Below are 15219 nucleotides of genomic sequence, written 5' to 3'. Positions count from 1 at the left end.
TAGCTTATCTCTCTTTCCACCTCCCTCCCTCACACGTACCCAGCCTGCTGACTGACTGAGGGCTGATTTACACCTCATTATGCGCCGAGTCTCAGTCGGGAGTTGCTGTTGCCTATTAATTTTGTCATTCACCTACAATAGGCATGCTCTGTGCACAAATAGCATACAAAACTCCAGACGCTTCATTATGTTGCTCCTGTGTGTGCTTACTAATGCAGCTGGCCTCGTCCCCTGACTTCCTCAATGTAGGTTATTACCTGGGCTGAGCGCACTGCTTACCCTGCCACTGGGGGCACAAAGAGCTAAAAAGTGACTTTTGTGCTGTGCCGTGAATTTAATTTGGTCAAATTACACAGGCGGCCGTTCTTTCAGGTACAAAAATCAGCATAGCACCCGTAGGAATCCAGTGATAACACTACCTGATATCATGATATTATGCATTGCACTACCAATGCTGACAATCACACCAGGCAGGCCTATTTATAAATATTATTATGGTAATAATTGATTTGAATAAAGGGTAGATGTGGTTTCTGCCGCACGATTCTCAAGCTCAGGCAGAAATCAATATTCATCACAGTGTTCTTGTCACGCCGCTTCAGCTATTCCTTTATGGCTTTTTCCTGCTTCATCACCGGCCTCTTGGTGATGGGAGTGAACGCTCTGCTCGACCAATCAGCAGGAATCTATTAACCGAAGAGGCTCATCCAAAAATAAAGTCCCAAGGTCTATACTTCCTGTCTTTTCTGTTAGATCACAGAAAGTTATCTAACAGAAAGTGATTTTGAGAATTACCACCCGGGAGGATTGTGAATTTATGTTTACGCCAGCATTAGATTTCCATTAGTTATGTGCCGGGCCTTGCCCTTGTTGTGTCAAGATCTGGCAGACAGAGAGACAATGCCAAAACCTGAGCCCACTGGGATGTTTAAATACCAAAAACATTCCTCACCGACAGGATGTTGGCGACGGAATTCAGCCTTGATCTTGTTCAGTCTTTTGAGATGCTTAAACTAATAAATGAGCATCAGAGTTGGCGTGCATAACGAAGAATGAGCGTCTGTGTATTGAAATGCTGGATTTTTGAATACTGAGCCTATTTACAGCATTTGGATGTTGAATGCTTAAATGTGACACGACCAATGAGGATACTCGTGCCAACATTTAAACTATTTACTGGGAAACTAATCAACAAAAAGGATACCATCCATATTAATTTATGTTTTGTCAAACACTATGTATATCATGTTAGAGACGACTTGTAGTGATGAACACAGTTGAAGCTGTCTCCAAAACATTTGTCCTTACTCCTGCATAGTGTTTAGAAACCTGGTAAACACTACACACCTGCTACTACTATTTCTACTACTACTTCTATTACTACCACTAGTACTATTACTACTTCTATTACTAATTATACTACTACCACTACTACCACTACTACAACTACTTCTGCTACCACTACAACCACTACTTCTAATAATGATAATAATAACAAACCCAAGAAGAAGAATAAGAGGAGGAAGTAGTTGACGATATTAACTTTTTTTCACAACAGTTATTCAATACAAAAAAAGCAGTCAGGTGTGACTAAAATATAAATATAATGAAAGTAATGTCACACGAAGTCTGACTCTGCCGGTTGTTTCTCACATTTTTGTTACACTGTAACGCTGCCCTCAAGTGGCCAAAAAATAAGGAATTAATATGCTAAAAAAAACTGCTTTTTATTAAACTGAAAAAAACCTTAAAATTAACTTCTCTATTTTTGCCCTCTAGAGTTTCTGCGATGTTCTGCCATACCATCTATAATATAAGGATTTAATATATTTACAAAGAGATCCTGCTTATAAGAAATAATTACTCTCTCATAAGTTAGCAATGGCCAATATGATGTTTACTGTGCAAAACAAAAAGTTAATGTTCTCTGTTTACATATAGCTTTTCTAGTCTTGATGTCCACTCAAAGCGCTTCACAGGCAATGTTTTGCACCAGTATATGGTATGGGGATGGACAAGCAGAGGACAACCGCTTGACCTCGTGAGCCACAGCCGCCCGATGAGTACCAAAAAGTACCGAACGTAACATGCAGTACAAAGACAAAATTTGTTTTTACAAAACACCACAATCATCTTAAATGAAGTAGCAATCACAGCAGAGTGAGTTCATGGGATTTCAGGGAGATATTAGTGCAATTTCATGAGAAGAGTTACTTCTCTGCTTTCTAGCAATCTGTAGAAGAGGCTACACAAGGCCTGTGAGGTTTTAACTGGAACTATATGACGACCCGACTAAGCCTCCGGTCAGAGACGACCTGGGAAACAGTGACTCATCATTGCAGCTTGAGCCAGCCACTGATAGATTTGTAGCAAGTAAGAGAGAGAAGGAGGGGAGGGGGGGGGGGGGGGGTGTGTGTTACACATTATATCTGCGCTGTTACTGGCCCTTTGTCGTCATCTCAGCAATTTCATAGTTATAGCTTCAATATATGCATACTTCCTGGTGTGAAAGCAACGCTCCCAGAAACACGGGGTGGGGGGATTTCGGCTTTAATTACTCGCTTCCGCTAAAAATGCTTCAGTTATTTATAATGGTTGTCCTTATGTTGTGTGCGTGTGTGTGTGTTTTGTGTGTATGTGTGTGTGTGTGTGTGTGTGTGTGTATATGTGTGCCCTCCTGTGAGGAGCAGCTGGTCTGCTCACTCCTGTGCTGTGGGAATCAGACATTCCTATTGATCTCCACCTCCCATGGGAAACTTGTGTGCTTGTTTGCGTGTGTGTGTGCCTGCATGTGCGTGTGTCTGTGTGCATGTATTTCGCCCATCCTTTTTTAACTGGATACTGTAGCAGCACAGGGATGGATGCACAGTGTAGTTTTGTGTAACAGTGCCACCACCTGGTGGCTAGAGAAACTACAAGACGTTTACGTGATAAAACCTCCTTTCATTCAGACACACAAGCTCTTCAGTGAATATTAAACAGCATCGTAATGATTGTCTCTTTCTCTGTGTCTGTCTGTAGTGTGCTGGTTGTTTACTCCTGAATAGGGAAGCAAATGTGAGGATCACTGATCTTTACTCTCTCTTATTTCCATGTGAACATGATGAGACTGTAACGCTGTGTGTAATTGTGTTTGATTGTGTGTGTTGCAGGTAATGAATTTAGGTGCAGCCGAGGGGTTGAAAGGGGCAAAAGGTGACCGGGTGAGTACGAAGGACATAAGCAGTTACTGTACAGACGCTCAGACCTGTGTGTGTGTGTGTGCACGCTTGTGTGCATGTAGTAGGACTAATATCAGCGGAATGTAAGATTTCACCCTATTTGCCCAGACATGCCTAGCACTAAACTGTAATTACTAGCGTAACACACACACACACACACACACACACACACACACACACACACACACACACACACACACACGCACACATATAATATGATGCTGCTGTATTCTAATACATAGCGATGCTTGGCTGTGGACCAATCCACCGCCTTGCTGATGTGCATTCTTCAGAACCCACTTATTCTGTCCGTCACCCGCAACCAATCATTCTTCTCCTCTGCCTCCCTCCGTCTTAGGGCGATGACTGTTCTGGCACCGATTCAGGTCCAGTAAGTAACTTTTCCATTGCGTCTCATTCTCGTACCGTGCCTCGTTTTACTGAAAAGCATTGTCTCCTTGTTTGGCATGCGGAGCAGTGTGAGGCTTGAATTTTCTCATTGCCAAAAAGTGTTCTGTGATGATACATGCCAACCGAGTGTCTCTAACCTCAGTGCACAGAGGGATCCAAGGGCCAGAAGGGAGACAAAGGCGATTCGGTGAGTGCCACAGCATCGCTAACGCTTCAGCCATTAAATTTGATCTCTTTTCAAAATCCAATTTATAACCTCCCAGTGCCAATATCAATGCAGTTAGGATGAGAATTTCCTTGTTATGTATTTTATTTTATTAGTGAGTTAATGTGTATCTGCCTGAATGTCCTTGTGACAAGTTTATTCTTAATTCATCTGACTCATGCACAGTAATTTACAGTGGTCGAGACATCTCACACATGCACATTAACAGGAAATGGAACTCAAAAGCCACAACACAAATGCAAAAGCCACAACTCAATGGCTGACTCCACAACACAACTGCAGAAGCCAAACACAAATGCAAAAGCCACAACTCATCGGCAGAAGCCATAAAACAGAAACACAAGCACAATGGCATTGAGCGTCCAAGGATGTTGACAATGAAAGATGGCCACGTCAATGACTTAACCACAGTATAGCTCTTTTTGTTTCAATGTCAACATCTGTTGTCTCACTTCCGTTGTGATTGTGTTGTGTGACTTTGGTAGTTGTGCTGTCGCTTTCGTGCTTGGGTGAGACATATTGGCCACCGTGGTATTTGCATTTGTACATACCACAGATTTTTCTCATGCATGATATAAATACATGCCTGTGTTTCTCAGTTTGTGTGGGTACGTTTGTGTGTGTGTGTGTGTGTGAGGAGCATAGGGGTGCTGCTGGTAGTCCATACGGGCTGCTGCCTGATCACTGTGTTGTGTTCCATGCTCCACTAGTGTGTTTGCAATGTCTCTTTCGAGCCAAGTCACTGATCTGGATCTCGTCTCCGTTCCTTCTCTCCGCAGGCGGCGCCCGCCAACTGGGGCGAGGCGGTGGGGTACAAGGTGAAAGGTTTAAGCAAATCTTGGTGATGAACAATGAAGATACGACCCTGTAATGATCGTGTAATTAATTTCTAACCCTGCGTTATTTTCACCCCTCTTTGTCTCCCTTTGTTTGGCTTCCTTTGGCTCTGCCCAGGGAGACAAAGGTCAGAAGGGAGAGATCGGTCAACAAGGTCTCACAGGAACTCCAGGGAGGGACGTACGTGTTTTTATCTTGAGTTCTTTGGCTTTTGCTCTCCTTTACTTCGAGTTCCTGTTATTAGAATGAATGAAAGGGCATTTCAGGCATACTTTGCATCAACCATGTTAGCTCAGAACAAATAATTCCAATACGGTAAATGTCACTGTGAGGACCCACTCACAAACACATGCATCCACTTACTCACAGCTTTATCAGTCTAAGAGTGGATACCCAGTAAACTTATATAGTATTACTCCCCTCCTCCCGTCTATAGCGTTAAGTCAGCCTCTTAATGCCTGTTAGATTAGGCTAGAGCAACAAAGCTTGCACAATCAATGCTGCCTCATTGACTGTGCTCTGCGTCTCTCATGCAGGCAGGCGCCTATTCAGGAAGACTTAAACCTTTTAATCTTCCCTGTTCAGCGCAGTGATCCTGTAGACGCATGAAAAGTATAGAGGAACAAATTACAACGTGTGTGTGCTCTGAGATATTCCTCTCAGCATCAGACGCACTCACATTTGAGTTGTTCACCAGGCTAAATGTTTGTCACCGACAGATGGATTTGGCGGAGGACAGATTTTCTTAAGCCTCCCATCCGTCTGACATTGTGAATATGAATGCGCTTGTTGATATGACTTGAATTGGACAGGCGGGGAAATATTGCATATGCACGGCTGGAGATAAAACATCGTACAGACTCCGCTATTCTCCCTCTTTGTTTTTCCGATCGTATAATGTCAAACAAATGAGGGAAATCAAACAAGTGCCTTTGAGGAGATGAAGATGTTTCGGTGATTTCTGCACAGCTCGCTTGATTATTCTTGTCTGATGATGTCACTGACCCATACTGATACTGTCACTTCCCTCTCTGTCTGTCACACTTTCCCAGAGTCGAGGAGGGTCCATCTGTGTAATCGGCCCAAAGGGACAGAAGGTGTGCATGCATCAAGTCTGAGAGTTTCTTCCATCAACCTGTCACATACATTGAGCTCAGTTTAATAGAGCTGTTTTGAACTTGTTTTCCAGGGAACCCCAGGTATGGTGGGCCCTGAAGGGTTGGCTGGGGAGCCAGGGAAGCCTGGACGCCCAGGCCCAACCGGATTCGGAATGCCAGGCACACCAGTGAGTGGGCTTTTTTTTTAATATTAAAGAAGTCTGAAAGAAAAAAAAAGAAGCCAATATGCACTTATTGGATGGTGTCATTCCACTGATTACCTTAATGTCCTCCACTCGGAGACGGTCCTAGATTGAACAAAAAAGTAGTTTTATTTGACAATGCTCTTAGAAGTGCCAGGCAGGACTTGGCAGGTCTCCTTCTTCTGCAGCAACTTTCCCTGCCCTTCACAGAAGCCTAAAAACATCTCCAGAAAGGCAACTTAAAAGATGTATGTCCGTCTTTCTTCCCCTGTCAGGGTCTTCCTGGTGAACCGGGCGGTGCAAAAGGAGACAAGGTGAGTTTGAACCATTTTCTGGCATGTGAAAGGGATCAAGATTAAGCCAGGGGTTAATTTTGTGTTTGGCAGGGGGTAAATTAAATTAATTCAAAAATCATAACAAAACTAATAATAATTTAACAAAACAAAGAAGAAAACAAGTATAATATACTTGGCCAACCAGAAAGTTTCCCTTTAACCTGAGTAACTAAAACGCATCAACACTGTGTGTTGCCATCATAGACTGTATGTAAAGATGGACGACATGACTGCTAACACAAAAGTGAAGCCAAAGCATCTTCAGCAGCACCTGGTGGCTGGCTGCAGTATTGGTCAAAAATCCCGCCTCCTCCATTTGAGTGGATTAGACATGACCTAATAAAAAATTCAAAGTACAGGTCAAATAAGATCAAGGCTCGTCTCTTAAGATGCTGATCATTTTGGTTTTAATTGGTTATTTTTTATAAAAAGACGATCTCCATCTCTGTATCACTACTGCGCCAACTCTGTTTAGGAAGTGAAGACGTCCGTCTTTATAGTATTAATTGTCAAAACTTGATAGCATGTGAGTAGAGAAGCTTAAATAGATAATTACCAAAAAAAGCAGTAGATGAGTTGACACAGTTAAAATTAATAAATGAAGGAGTGTTTTTAAAGAGTTGAAATACTGGTACTAAGCTAGTTGTTCAGTTTTTGCTATTCCAAGTGCTAAAGTTTAAGCAGCAAAGGCAAACTTGAGCCCATTAAACACTAATAATTCACTATGATATGATATAACTAATTCCATCCACTTCTATCTGATTTACTCTACAGTATTTCATTCATAGTGTATTCATATAGATAGCTGTGAGTGTTCTGTGGATGTAGCCTCAGCATATTAACATCATAACTCAAATTTTTTTTTTTTTTACTTTAGTTGAGGATTTGCATGCTCCTCTGTGGATTCAAAAGTTCTTACAGTCCTGAGGCCACCAAAACTGAAACTGACAAAGATGAAATAAAACAGAGATGCTTTTATGAGGATGGTTTTCAGGGTAACTGTTCCAATATTCTTGTGACTCACGCAGTGATTTGTGTTGACAGGGCAACACAGGAGCTTCAGGACAAGATGGAGGGCCAGGAGATCCGGTGAGAGACTCTTTTTACACGTTGATTGATATTCATTAATGTATGCAGGAGCCTCCAATAGACAGTGATCTGACTGTGTGCTGCTGCATCTGTGTTTGACTGGGATTCTGCTGTTGTCATAGGGACCGAGAGGACCAGGGGGCTACAAGGGAGAGAAGGTACAATACCCCCGTAGATATCAGCCTTCAAATCCTTTATCTCTGTGTCTGTGTGCCGTCTCATCAGCATGCTGTGTGTTCAAATCTTCAGGGTGACCCATGTGAAGTGTGCCCTGTGCTGCCTGCAGACATGGGCAACACAGTGGCTCTGCAAGGGAAGACCGGCCCTAAAGGAGAGACCGGATCACCAGGGATAGGAGAGAGAGGAGTGTCTGTAAGTGCAACAGATCGAAACCAATGTCACACTGTAATGTATTCTGAGCCTGCCCTGAATTTTGGATTTTATGATCTCGCTACATGTTTTATTAAGGGGGTTGTAGACACGTTCTGTAACTGACGACCGAACCCTGTGCACTTTTTATTTAATACTGTATGTATTTTATATTTTCTTATCATTTTTTGAGGGAAGGTATGACGTTATTTCCTTTTCGGAGATAGATTTTGCCCTTGCAATTCTCACAGTGTTGCAGCAGCTCAAGGAGGGAAAGCGTGATATGCCGTCAACATTTTTATTCTCCCAGGCAAAAGGTCATTTATTTGTAATGTAATCTTAACATGTCTTTTTCTTTCTCCGGTGAGTCAGAGCTCAACGTACTGCGCATTGTGCTTCTTCTTCTCTTCATTCTACATCTTCCCACTTACCCCAGCAGGTGAATGGGGAATTATTTATGGGGGAAAAAAGAATATAAATCTGGAGCCTTATGAGATTCTCTGTGCAACGATTTCCAATAGTGCCAGCATCCATCTGTCATACCTGGTTATAGCAGCAGGAAGAAGAAGGCAGAGCAACGGAGAGGGGGAGTGAGAAACGACCTCACTCTAACAAAGCTGAACTAACAACACTCTTACTTCTGGCTCATCACAGCTCCTCTCCTCTTTTTTGTCTCCCTGCATTTACCAGGGGCCTCAAGGTGCAGAAGGCAAGGCGGGACACAAGGTATAGAGTTTCCCCTCGTTCGTTTACAGCATGCGGTTCATTCATATTCTGCCGGAGCGTGACCTATACACACTCATTTGCATTCCCACACATTCAGATGTGCTACCATCAGCAGTGCATAGTCTCATTCCTAAAGCAGATGCAAGAAAACTGTCTGAACTAAACTCCACAAAGCTCACACACACACTAACAAACACACACACACATACACACACACCATTTTTCTAGGACTTTAGATATATGCCTGAATATCACCAACCCAAATTTACACTTTGCTGATGCACATCTACATGGGCTTAATATATAATTTTGTTTCTCTTTTTTAAATGAAATCCTGCGATGGAGCATCAGGGCCATATTGAAGAAAAAAAAGTTTTTCAGATTGAAGTTATAATAGTACAAGAATAAAGGTACAACAATGGAAATAAGCAACAAGGAGAGGAGTGCCGCTGGAGTTCCACCCCTTCTGATCCAAAATCTTGAACCAACCCCTTTGAATGATCCAACCGAAATGACGACTTTATTCCTGTATCCCTACGACCAACTCTTGTAAAACGACGACTTTATTCTCAAAATCTCGGAATAGTTTTTCTTTAAAAATGGCCCAAATACTCCATCATACAAACATCTTTGTCATTTAGTTTTTCTCTGTCAATCAAATGTTGCTACGGGCCACCAAACTGGGCCTAATTCCAATGACCAGTATGTTTGCAACATCATGTAGAGACACAAGATCTCAAAGCAGATGTGCTCATCATGGTGAACTGGGACTAATTTGCTGTTCTCAATTTGTGTATGTGTGTGTTTTGGCAGGGAGAACCAGGATCACATGGCACCAAAGGAGAAAAGGTCAGTTTAGAGTCTTTATTAGGCTTCAGGTTTAAACTATTTCTAGTTTAGTCGTCCTTATCTCTCTGTCAACGAGACGGACTCGCCTAATTAGGTTAACATTGCATTGTTTATTTCCAGAACTGCAGCTGTTTTCAAGCAACAGAACATTTCCTCATTAATGACATGTTTGCTGATACGGATTAATATTTTAATGTGATCCGTCACTGTGCTTTAGGGAGAGCAATGTTCTGTGTGCCCCACTTTCGGAGAGTTACCCTCGAACCCATTCCCCGGTGTCGGGACCCAAACCCTGCAACAGAAGGGAGAGAAGGGAGAGTCTGGGATTGGAGAGAAAGGAGAGCAAGTGAGTATAATCTAGTTGAAAGTTGATACGATTTTAGTGCTGTATTAAAAAAGCATAACCGAGGTGAAAACACTAACTACCTCTTATTGTGCCTTCTTATTAGAATTTGGTTGTCGAACATCAAAGGAACTTAAATAAAACGTATCGTTATGTTAAGAGAATACTTTCAAATTTGGCACAAAAACTGATTTTGATCGAAGGTCAAGGTCACAGAGACTTCATGTTCTTGTGAATGTGAAATATCAGCAACTTCCATAAGGAACCTCATTACATCTGGCCCAAAAAATGAAGGTCAAGGTCACTGTAACATTGATAATGTGTTATCTTAAGAACGCCTCTAGAAAATAAGTTTGAATTTGGCACAAATGTTCAATAAGACGCACAGATTAACTTATTCATGTGGTCAGAGGTCAATGTTTAAGGTCATGGTGACCTCACAAAATATTGATTTTTCCTCTTGAACATGATATAGCAAGACCGCTTTTAGGGAATTTCTTCAATTTTTTTAGGTTAACTGATTATATTTCAGTGGTCAAAGGTCACAGTGACCTCATATCAATCTGGAAGAATAATATATGTAGAGTGAAACTGGACTGGTGGTGATTTCTAGTCATTGGATAACTTTGGTCTTGCTGAAAGGAAGCAATGACACACATGGTACTGTTTGACTCTCTGCTTGAATCTCTATTTCTGATTTTGTTTGTCGTTGTGCTCGCTTGCATGTGTGAGCAGGGAAAGCAGCTTCATCAGAGCGATATATCATCCACTTTTTCTGCTCCGCAGGGGGAGCCTGGGAAGGAAGGACCACCTGGCCTTAGCGGAGAAAAGGTAAGTAACATAAAAAGGAAACAGGACTGAGAGTAGGTGACCTCAATAAGCAAACTAGGCTTACATGAGGGGAACTCTCTCAGTACGTTTCTGAAGGGCTTCTTAATAGACTTCACGAGGGAGATAATCACAGCAGTGCGCTAATTTTAGGGCCCAAAAATGCCTGCCATAGGGATTTTACTCAGTGGGGAAACTTATTAGTGAGAAGCTTAGGTACTGAAGAAAAAAAACCATTTGACATGGCAGCCTGTGGGGTGCAGCTTACTATAAAAATGTGAATTACCAATTTAAGAGTCACATTCTTTTTTTTCTATCAATTTTTGAAGTTCAGATACTGAAAAGCTCTTTCTTATTCTACTTGTCTGCAGGGAAGTGCAGGCAGCAAAGGGGGTGATGGTAAGCCGGTAAGTTCAGTCTCAGTTCTTTGGAACAGAATGTATCGCTTCACATCCTGGCCCTGTGATGTTTGAAATGAAATGTGTGTGTATGACAGGGAAAGCTCGGACCGAGGGGGCCCATTGGCAAGGATGGACCGAAGGGCTCAAAGGTACGAGGAGTGAACTGAAAAGTGTGATAACAAACTTTGAGTGTGGAGTGGAAGGTTTGATGCAGCCTTGATAGCTCGATCTAAGACTTACTCCAAAAGTTGTTGTTAAGTTTGTTCTGTTCTTATGCCTCTGTGACCGCGGTAGCCATTGGCTGTTCAAATTTGATAAAAAACGGGATTAGATGATTCAATGTCGGTGCTTAAAGGTCATTGTCACCTGATTTTCTTGTGAATGTAAAATATCAGGAATACCCATCCGACTCCAACATTTTGCCTTGTGTATCTTATAAACGCCTCAAGAGAACGCTTTCCAATTTAGCACCAGTGGTCACTCTGATTCACGGATTCTCTGATTCGATTTTTGTGGTTCAAGGTCAAAGATCATGGCCACAGAGGTTCTTTTGAACTTGATGTATCAGTGTCAGGGTAGCCTAGCAAAATGTGTTTTTGGCCCCTTGAACATGATATCTCAAATCTGTCTTCAGATAACTTTTAACGTGTTTTGGACTCGGATTAACCGATTAGCTCTCATTGTTCAGAGCTTGGAGTGATTATATATGGCTACAAATGTATGTATTAAACAGCACTGGTTGGCAGAAGTATTCAGGGTATTCAATTAAACAATTATTTGATACTTTACTTTATTTTTGCTGTACTTTGATATTATATTTATCTTTTCACAGGGAGTGGAAGGGCTGCCAGGTATTGGTACGCCCGGCCTAAAGGGTGAGAGGGTAAGTGCAGACATATGGATTGCATTTAATTCATCCCTCAGGTTGATCATCTTGCAAACTAACCTGCCCGACTCCCTGCCGTTTCCCAGGGCGAGTGCGGCGTGTGCCAACCGTCCGAGGTTGGCAGCGGGCCTGCCAACTACAAAATGCCTGATGGAACAAGAGGCAAACCAGGCGAACCGGGCCCTCAAGGGCTACCAGGACCTGCAGGTTCCGGAGCTGATGGCAAACAGGTGCGATGTCTGTGCAGGAGAAAGATAGTTATCACAAGAATATCTCTGAAAGCTCAATGTAGAAGTACACAGGCAGCTTGAAATAAAGAACTTGCAATGTCTTAGATTCTACAGATCTACGAAGTGTTTGCATTATAGCATTTTTTTTTACTGAGAACTGTATAAAATACAAATTTTTTTAATTAATAAAAGTGGACACAGTATGGAGTTCCAAGTATGGAGTTCCAAGGCAGGAGAGGTCAGGGCCTTTAAGACTTTCTTGGTGCTTCCTTTAGAGGGCGCCATGTTGCCCCTAAACTCCTGAGCAAAAGAAACAAACGCATTGAAATCCCTGTCCTTTAAAATAGCACAAAGTTATCTAGGTTCTTTCACTGATAACTCTCTTTGTGTTGAAGTTTCTTATATTATTTTGAATGGTTTAAATTGTCTCCCACGGTGTTGACACCATTGTGATCCATTCAAAATGCAATATGTTTTTGTCCCTTTTATTGCTTTTTATACTCATTACTGTTCATTTGATTAATCAAAGCTGAATGAGACAATACAACTTGACTGAATTACCACGGATCATTGTTGTAGCTGACAACCAGAGATCTCCGCTTTATTCACCATTACATAAATTACTGATTTATCTGTACTTATCTGAATTAGAAATGTCATAATACAAATTCCACCAAATCAAAGATCCAGTTTTGTTGCCACAGTGAACGTGATTAAGCTCTATATGCATCTGAGTGCAACGTTTGAGATGCTGAAAGATGTCACCCAGAGGGAGTATCAGCTGATAAAGCTCATTGTACAAAATAGGATACACAGGGATTCTCCTCTTACTGCAGAATTGTTACTAAGTGGAATAAATCTCTGTTGGGTTCTATCTCCCCTCCCAATTACCTGCTGCGTGCCTCTGTGGATAGCTTTATGTCAATAGTTATTTTACCTGAATGGAAAGAGGCTTGCACAGTCAAACTTGCGCATGACTGCACATATATATTAGTGTGGTGGTGTGGTTGTCTTTGTGTGTGTGTGTACTGATGTGCATGTTATTGCATGTATTTTAAAACCCCCTTTACTTTCTTTCTTAAACAGGGCCCGTCAGGTCTTTCCGGTGCAAAGGGAGAACAGGTAATTAACTGTCTCTTACAGTCTCTACCTTACATAACAACACTGTGTAACCATGAGGAATGGGACTTGGATTGGAGTCACTGGTGGCCTTAAGAGACAGGCAGACTTCCTTTACTAATTTGAAAGCTACTGGGAGCGCGGATGTCCACAGGAAAATGATCCATTGTGGTTTTTTAAAAATACTTCTAGCGAGTTTAAGCTTTCTGCTTTCTTTAAAGAACAAACAAGTGTGTGTTTCTTTGGACGTTTGCGACATCAATTTCAAAACAAGGAATAACTAGCCACTAACAAAGCCAGTGCTCCATAAATGTCCCAGAGGCTTTCCCACTGAAATGAACTTCATGCTTGGACTTCAAAGGGAAATCGCAAGTTGGTGGATTAATGGAGCTGATGTTATTATCCTGATATTTTAGCCACATCTAATTAAATGCATTGTATATTGTTGCATTAGTTACTTGTCTATGTAAACATATAACACATAAGCACAGTGCCATTGTTTCTGGATGAACAGACAAGCCAATTTGAAATACAGTATGTTGAAATATTATTTACGTCCATGTTGGCTGACCATTAGCCTTCTTCTTGGTCGGCACATTTTTTAGCGCCAACTACTGTCAGTAAGTGGAATATTGTTAAACCGTAAAGCAGAATTGGATATTGCATCGCCCACGTTCTGACATTGGTGCGAAATAAAACATGGAGACCTCTTAAAAGCATTGCTCTGTAGAGTTACTAGCACAGAAACACAATCAGGCATTTTCGTTCTTAACATTATTAGAAATCATCTGGCCCCCTTTCACTGTATTTCAATTTTACCAGGGTGTACAAGGAGATCAAGGAGATAAGGGATTGGATGGAACTCACGGAACCCCAGGACTGCCTGGAGAGCCCGGACGGGATGGATTTACTGGCTTGAAGGGAGACAAGGTACAAGAGTGACGGAACTAATTCAATTCAACCTTGCTGTGCTTTACATGTGATTACTGGCAGGATACAAAAATAGTAACCCTGTTAGCTGCATGCGCACTCACTTTCCACTGACATCTCACATATGTGATAGAAATCTAGTTGGGTGAATATACCGGGAGATGCCTAATTACAGGTGATGCCAGTGGTCACTGTTCTGGACCAATGATGGTTCCCAGTGGTTCAAGATGGACATTGATTGGCTTAATGGGAGTTTGATTACTCCAAAATGTGTTTTATTTTGCCAGGGTGATGCTTGTACCAGCTGTCCCTCTTTGGACACAGTAGCGGGTGAGGGTGTCGCCGTGCCAGGTCCAAAAGGAGAGAGAGGAGACCCCGGTGCCCCAGGAGAAGGGAAGCCTGGCAGGAATGTGAGGGGCTTTCGTGTTCATTTACTGATTTACTTTTAGATACTCTGTACTATGAGAACTGCTGACGATTGTGTCACATGTTTTCTTTCCAGGGAAAACCAGGTTTGCCAGGTGTGCAGGGGCCTGCCGGTCCCAAGGGAAGAAAGGTGCGATTGTCCATTTATTGTGTTATCGTATTTATAAATACATGCAGAGGATTGTGCGTGTTGACGTGACGCACACACAACTTAATCCATGTGTTCGTGTGCCCCCTGTAGGGAGAAACTGGAGCTGCGTCGGCCGGCATTCCAGGCTTTCAAGTAAGGCTGACCAGTCTTTACGAAACACATTTGGATCAATGGAGACGTTTAATGTCGACATGATGCAGCTCTGTCATTCGCTAAGGACACAAAGCTCTTAGAAGGAGACCAGCTGTGATCTCACTAATGAAAACCATGTTCTCCTGTGATATCACTGTTTATAGTTGTCCTGCCTCTCAGATCAAACAGTGAAGTAACAGGGTTGTAAATAAAACAACCATCCTGAACTAATTCTCCCTCGAACCCTTTGATTCATAATGGGATTTTCAAACCCGGGGAAAACTATAAAACATGCTCACTGCAGACTCTGCTCTTTGTCTCCTCCCCATCGAAACCGGGTTTTTTGTCTTGTCCTTTACATCCACGTCAAAGGGTGAAAAGGGAACGAGAGGGCTGCCAGGAATTGTTGT

The 15219-nt window shown here is 42.2% G+C and overlaps 1 protein-coding gene across 2 annotated transcripts in view; it reads left to right on the top strand.

Annotated features, from left to right (window-relative positions):
- col16a1 (collagen, type XVI, alpha 1) overlaps positions 1–15219 on the top strand; it is a 73422-nt gene that overhangs the window by 33470 nt on the left and 24733 nt on the right. For both annotated transcript variants that reach the window (XM_061092572.1, XM_061092571.1), the window contains exons 9-33: positions 3153–3203; positions 3580–3612; positions 3775–3819; positions 4638–4676; positions 4813–4875; positions 5748–5792; positions 5885–5980; positions 6271–6309; positions 7375–7419; positions 7542–7577; positions 7669–7791; positions 8479–8514; positions 9328–9363; positions 9581–9709; positions 10493–10537; positions 10906–10941; positions 11031–11084; positions 11768–11818; positions 11908–12051; positions 13138–13173; positions 13993–14100; positions 14388–14510; positions 14603–14656; positions 14768–14809; positions 15182–15217. In XM_061092572.1, the coding sequence (XP_060948555.1) occupies positions 3153–3203; positions 3580–3612; positions 3775–3819; positions 4638–4676; positions 4813–4875; positions 5748–5792; positions 5885–5980; positions 6271–6309; positions 7375–7419; positions 7542–7577; positions 7669–7791; positions 8479–8514; positions 9328–9363; positions 9581–9709; positions 10493–10537; positions 10906–10941; positions 11031–11084; positions 11768–11818; positions 11908–12051; positions 13138–13173; positions 13993–14100; positions 14388–14510; positions 14603–14656; positions 14768–14809; positions 15182–15217 (1545 nt within the window). The remainder of the gene's footprint in view (positions 1–3152; positions 3204–3579; positions 3613–3774; positions 3820–4637; positions 4677–4812; positions 4876–5747; positions 5793–5884; positions 5981–6270; positions 6310–7374; positions 7420–7541; positions 7578–7668; positions 7792–8478; positions 8515–9327; positions 9364–9580; positions 9710–10492; positions 10538–10905; positions 10942–11030; positions 11085–11767; positions 11819–11907; positions 12052–13137; positions 13174–13992; positions 14101–14387; positions 14511–14602; positions 14657–14767; positions 14810–15181; positions 15218–15219) is intronic.

The sequence above is a fragment of the Limanda limanda genome, chromosome 19 (assembly GCF_963576545.1).
Source record: "Limanda limanda chromosome 19, fLimLim1.1, whole genome shotgun sequence".
NCBI classification, from domain to species: domain Eukaryota; kingdom Metazoa; phylum Chordata; class Actinopteri; order Pleuronectiformes; family Pleuronectidae; genus Limanda; species Limanda limanda.
Note: the sequence above shows the minus strand (reverse complement) of the source record. Positions and strands in the feature narration are given on the sequence as shown.